Source organism: Ruditapes philippinarum, unplaced genomic scaffold, assembly GCF_026571515.1.
Source record: "Ruditapes philippinarum isolate M1 unplaced genomic scaffold, ASM2657151v2 ctg15507_1_1_1_1, whole genome shotgun sequence".
Lineage (NCBI taxonomy): Eukaryota > Metazoa > Mollusca > Bivalvia > Venerida > Veneridae > Ruditapes > Ruditapes philippinarum.
Window position 1 is genome coordinate 1 of NW_026866286.1, and position 6,793 is coordinate 6,793.

Here is a 6,793-nt window from a genome sequence, read left to right on the forward strand (position 1 = left end):
GATTCTAGATTCATCCTCTGAATCACTTGCTAGAGGGTTAGTTTCATGCATCCGAACGGTGTCCCAACCACACTCACTTTAATCGGCGATACGAATGTGCTTGTTTCTCTTTTTTAGAGACTCGGAACATTCATTGACTAATTCTGGAGCATATTCCTGCTTGCCGTTCTCTAGCGCCCAAATAACTTGTGAAAGGTTCTCAAACAATTCAGTGTTGAACTGATGCTGAATTTTATTTCCTTCAAATCGCCATTTAAAGTCCTGTTCACATTTAAACCTTTTAACAGTTTAACTTCTGACTTCAAAGACAAAGAATTACCTCTAACTTCATCCTTCAAAGAGTTTATTTCATGTCTTTGTTCACGTACCTCGGAAAGTAATTCTTTAATGCTGCTAGATAAGTCCGTGTTTTGCTCTGAAGTGAAACTTTCAGACAACGTGGTCATGTTGAGTAAATGTACATGTACGTGTAGTAAATTAAACGCATGTATCGGACAGTCAATCCCAAAGCTGAATGACATACACACTGAAAAATACGCACGTGCAAAACGTGCGCAAAACGACACCTATCGGAACTACGTTATCAAGGGAAATCAATTTTTCGACTAATTCGCTTTGCTTAAACGTCGAAAATTACATTTGTCATGTACGTATTGCATAATATACGGCCCTTTACACCTCCGCATTTTAAATTTCAGACCTATTTATAAAAAATTTATGTAGAATTCCGTACACTTCGGTATATCTGCAGTGGTCATAATGTCATTTATGGCGGAATTTTAACACAAATTTCAGCATTAAGAAAAATAAAACAATTTCCGTTGAATACAGCAGCATTTAAGATAATGTATTTGCCGTTGGCTAGGAATAACCCGTAACAGTTGTCAAGGATACGCAGCGAACGGTCTTTGTTGGTCAACTTTGACGTCCTGTACAAAAATTTGAACTAAGGCTTTTTCTCTAACATGTTATGATAAGACATTATATTTTAGCTGGATTAAAATGTTATTTCAATTAAACTTATACATATCATACACGTTATCTCAGACCGCGTATAATTTATTTAGATACTATTAATTTTTCTTCGGTTTTCCCCTGATAGCGGATGAAAGCGACTTCATAGTAAGTGCTATAAATTTCACTCTGTCCCTGCTGGTATTAATAGGTAAGTGTAATTCAGGAAATACAAGAAGTGTTGAAAAAATAACTTGGTTTTCATCGTGCTTACTCTGTATTTTGTAAAGGCATTCAAACAAGAAGAAGTGTTCATGTATATTTTGGGAAATAAAAATAACCAACGAGTCATGTATTCACCCGCTGGAAGTTCCGGAATATACCGGAAAATAATATTTAGTGTGGTGCTCCAACGCTGTCTCACTCCTTGCGAATGCTTCCGAACAAAAATAGTCCAAGTATATATAGTTATCATTGCGATGAAACTTTCTTCTATATCAGTGAAGTTAACAATTTTGACATAAAAGTAACAAAACGCAATTATCTAGTTTTGTTAACAGTTTTTGATGTAGGAAGCCATGTTATTTTTGCGCGTTTCCGTTCTCCACTGTATATACGGCGCACAGCCCGAGAATTTTTTTTGTTTATATATTATCAGTAATCAGCTTATAGTTATAATAATAACAATAATCAATTCAGTTGGAAAAATTGTGACCTTTCATTTTCAGTGAAATAGAAATTCAAAGTAAGCTTGAAGTTGTTGGACAAAAATATTACAGCTTGATCGAATTTCAAATCTATTTTTCAGTAGATAAAGACAATTTTGTATCTTATCTTGCAAGCATATATACTTCAATGTATACCATGTTATACAATAACAAGCAACTGCTACTTCCGTTCATTATTACCTTTTTGGAAGCTTTCAGGAAGAAGACTTGATTATCACAAACACAATTTAGACGTTTAATCCCCGGTTACTATTACATTCCGATAAGAAATCTTACGTATGATGAGCGCTTGTTCGTATCATTTACAGTGTTTTTAAACAAAAGGAAAGACCGACACTCTCTTTACTTAATATAACCATACAACGATTGGCGCACTTGATTGTCTTTGATTGCTTTAGCAATAGTGATGATATATTCTAAGATATGTATGTGATACTCTCTAGGATTTAAAACAGAAAAACGTAATGCCTATTTAATTTCCATAAGAGCTAAAGGCGTATGTTATTGTAATTTATTATGACTGTGTCATTCCGACGGTGCACCGTTTCTAATGTGTCTCTTATAACAACATGTGGCAGAATCAGTGTTTGGACACCCACCCCACCATGCCCCTGGATCCCTGCTACAACCCTGAAAAAAAGAATTCAACAATCTGATTCAATACTCTGAGTCTTACTATATGATATCAAATACAAATGAGCCGCGTCATGACAAAACCAACATAATGGGTTTGCGGCCAGCATGGATCCAGACCAGCCTGCGCATCCGCGCAGTCTGATCAGGATTCATGCTTTTCGCTTACAAACCCTATAACAAGTAAAGAAACTGATAGCGAACAGCATGGATCCTGATCAGACAGCGCGGATGCGCAGGCTGGTCTGGATCCATGCTGGTCGCAAACACATTATGTTGGTTTTGTCGTGACACGGCTCATTTAATATTAAAACAAATCTTAGCTAGAAAGTGATGGTTTTGAAAACTCGTCCGAAGTACTGAAGTTACACATCGCAACTTTTCGAATTACAAGATAACGATAAAAACCGAGATATTCTGATTGAAAACGGAAGCGTAGACTGGTGTTCTGCGCACTTATATGGGAACCATAATTGGACAGGGGACCAGTATAAACGGAAGCAGTGAATAAAATACCGAATGACAATTTTAAAACGGAAAATGTAAAATAAAAAATGAACGTTTATTTTATACTTTTTCGCTTTAAAAGTAAATCAAGCTCGCTTTAAGGCTTTGCCCTTTTCATGTAAGTTATAACTGTAATTTTGATAGTGAGATATTTTTTTTTTAAATTATCGGAGGTTTCCCTCGGGACGGATATTCCGGTCCGAAGCTCGACATATGACAGATATTAGTATTCTTGCATAGCAGACTGGCGTTTCATTGAGTTTTACCGATGCCGGAAATTTCATCTGGCATGCGAGTGCGAGATGAGTCGCCTGCCAAACAACAAGGTCATTTCAGCGCACTTTATGAATGAACCGCGTTAAAATGTAGTCGTTTTAGAAGGGAAATATGTGCTTAGGATGACGTAATTTCGCCGTTGTTTTTTAAGTTGTAAGTTAATACGCTATTGTAAGAAAATAGTTATAGATGAAATGACTTAAATTTCCATGAACATATAATTTTTAGGAAAACCTTTTTAAAAATGAAATAATGGGAGAAAATCAAAAAAAAAATTTTGACATTGTTTTTCCCGGTTGGGACCGGGAAAATCCGTCCCGAGAGGACCCGCCCATTGTGCGATAACGAGGTTTGACACATATTATTTATCTATAAATGTGTAGAAAACGTAAAGATTATATCATTATGTCACTTTTCTATTCCGACGTAAAATGCTTTAAAAATGTGCATGGTAGTTTTTCAGGTGTTTTTTTTTTCAGTTTTTTTTTTATTATTTTTTTGAAACCTACATATTTTGTTGATGAGTGAAAATAGCACCGAAAGATACAAAATGTATAATTTATTAAAGAGGGAAGTAAAACCGTTTGCATCAATGATCGAAGCAGTCGTTTATCTCGTGTCATTGGCAGTTGAACTTGACAAATTCGTGCTTTAGTTTAAACAAGTTTTATTGCATTAAATACATGTTTACAAAAATATTATACAAATAATGAGTATATATCAAAATGCAAATGGGTTGGAGACAAGTTATAACAACATAAGATTAAGCTTCCCTTCCTGCTTGATGCAGAGTGGTGCTGCTCTATACGAAATTTGCACGAATCTTATCGTATCATTAAAATATTTAATTCTTTAGAAATGACAAATATGTGTTTAATACTGTTTTAATAATAGATTTAGAGTATATAAAATGTTTAACAACTTATGAAATTTGCGCTTTATGTGCAGTAATGTTTCGTAAAGGTAGCCAAAATATAAACAAAGTTGTATTTTTGACTTCCATACAAAATGCTCATTTACTATGATTATACCCCTTTCAACACAGACAAAGAGCAAAAGAAAGTTAATGTTTGTGGCAAATGAGATTTTCATATGTAAGTGTAACGATAACAAAAACAGAAAGTTTTTTTTAGAAATAAAAACGATAGCATTTCTAAGGCCTAATAGGCCTTTAAGGGACAGAGAGACGTAGGGCTGGCCAAATACTGAGTTTCTTTAATTTGCGTCATGTATAATAAATGAGCCATGTCACGACAAAACCAACATAATGGGTTTGCGACCAGCATGGATCCAGACCAGCCTGCGCATCCGCGTAGTCTGATCAGGATCCATGCTGTTCGCTAACAATCTTTATAACAAGTAGAGAAACTGATAGCGAACAGCATGGATCCTGATCAGACTGCGCGGATGAGCAGGCTGGTCTGGATCCATGCTGGTCGCAAACCCATTATGTTGGTTCTGACATGACGCGGCTCAAATGTACTCATGTAGTACCAGCCTAGAAAACACCAAATTCATGAATGGTATAGCAATGGTAAAAGGACTGACAATATCAGCTTATTAGCTCTGTGTTTCTTCCGATTTGTCAGTAATGTGGTCTTTATATAAAGAGAACTGCTGAATAAAAGGGTAATGTTATATGATTCTTCATTCTAGGGAGAGTATTGCCATAAACAGATATGTGATTCTAAAAATGGTAGTTCTTATCTTCTCAAGGTATTATTATATTGTGTTGCTATGTCGTGTGTACTTATGTATTTTGTCTTTGTACATGTACATTGTAGTACATGTATAGTGTACAAAACTAGAAGATTTCAGAGTTCCAGATAACGTGCGTATCGGCGTATTTTACGCTTCAAAATCAACTAAATACGCACCATATTTCAAATTTGTTGCGTTCATTTACGCACGCTAAAAATTAAATACGCAAAGAATGAAAAATCGAAGCGTATTTGATGTGTACTTTCATTTTCGAAACAGCTGATTCCATTTCCGTTTAACAGTTGACTGTGTATCTTTTTCCGTTTAATACCCGCCAAAATACTTCCAACTACTTTTCATTCTGTAAACCAGTCTAATTATGTCTTTATCGCGTGGACGCTTGGTAAAACGTGTTGCTTGATTTCCTTTACAATTGCAAGCGTTTATTAATAAAGACGTACATCATGGCTGCTTCAAAACCAAAGCAGAGGAAAATTGATAATTTTTTTATCGCGACTGAGTTACCCGCTAAGGCAATTGTAAATCCAATTGTTGAAGACATTTTAGATAATGTATTTAAAACAAAAAGGGCGCATATAACTGTTAATCGCAACACAACACTCGACAATTGGCAAAAAAGTTATCCGTGGCTGCAAATTTCAGAAACTGGTACTGAAGTACGAATGAAATGTTTGACTTGTTGTAAATTTAAAGCTGGCAATGTATGGGCTAATGAAGGTGCAATTAACATACAGAAATCGGCAATTGACAGGTGATAATTTGTAACGTTATTGTTTATGTAGTGTCACTGATTTTTGTGGTAAACAATATAAAATAAAAATTAAGAATATAGTAAAGGCCTTTCAATTGAAGTGAATTCACGCTGAATATCTGCTAAATTTTTCAAAACTCTTTCAGGAAAATACATTAATTTAAGGAGGGGGATAAATACAAAATAAATATCTAAGATGTATTTTCATTAAAAGAATTCTATTTTCAAAGGATCATATTATTTCTTTACAAATATATTTTGTGATGTATGTAATAGTATGCTCTCTATTATCAAATGCTCAGATTATGTGCATATAGTGGATGAAGCCTTGTCAGTGACTTGGTATCATATAAATGTAATTAGTATTGTTATTTTTTCAGGCACTGTGCAAGTAAAGACCACATTGAGGCTCAGAAAAAAGAAATAAGAAGTGCTACTATTTCCTCGGACAGTGAGAAAGATGATACTTATGATGACTTAGAAAAACAAGACCTATATCTCTTTTGTTCTGTTTATTCCCTTATGAAAAACGAAATTCCACTTAATCAGTTAAATGCCATCTTAGAGTTGCAGAGACTAAATGGAGCTGAAATGCCTTATCAAAACTTAAGTTGGATACAATTAAAGAGATTCAAGAAATAATTTCTGAAAACTACAAAAAAGATCTAGTCAGTGAAATAAATACCTCTATTTTTTTTGCTTTACTTCTTGATGAAAGTACAGACATAACTGTAAGTAAAAGATTGTCAATATGTGTCCGCTATGTCAAAACTGGTGAAGCATTTACCTCTTTCTTAGCAAGTGCCGAGATAACAGATGGCTGTGCTTACACTGTTGTAGAAGCAGTCCATAATATTGTAACTTCTTTGGGTTTAGACCTAACAAAATGTGTGTCCTTAGCAACCGATGGAGCCAGCGTTATGATGGGCAGAAAAGCTGGGGTAGGTGTGCAACTTCAAGCTAAGTTTTGTCCATATATGATTCAAACTCACTGTATTACCCACAGGTTTAATTTGGCTATAACAGATGCTATGAAGAACAATGACACCATGAAAAAATTCAAGGAAATGTTCCAAACTTTGTATAACTTTATGTCTTCATCAACTGTAAGGATAAACACACTTAAATCTATGCAACAGTTGTTAAATGAGCCAGATATCACAATTAAGGAACCACATTCAATCAGATGGCTTGGCCTGAAAAGGTCAGTTGAAGTTGTATA

The 6,793-nt window shown here is 34.8% G+C and overlaps 1 protein-coding gene across 1 annotated transcript; it reads left to right on the plus strand.

Moving 5' to 3' along the window:
* Positions 1 to 4,919: 4,919 nt before the first annotated feature.
* On the plus strand, positions 4,920 to 6,213 carry LOC132731994 (uncharacterized). Its single transcript, XM_060718295.1, has 2 exons — positions 4,920 to 5,571; positions 5,952 to 6,213. Exons 1-2 carry the CDS (start codon positions 5,264 to 5,266, stop codon positions 6,211 to 6,213), a joined length of 570 nt encoding a protein of 189 aa, XP_060574278.1. The 5' UTR covers positions 4,920 to 5,263.
* Positions 6,214 to 6,793: the final 580 nt, after the last annotated feature.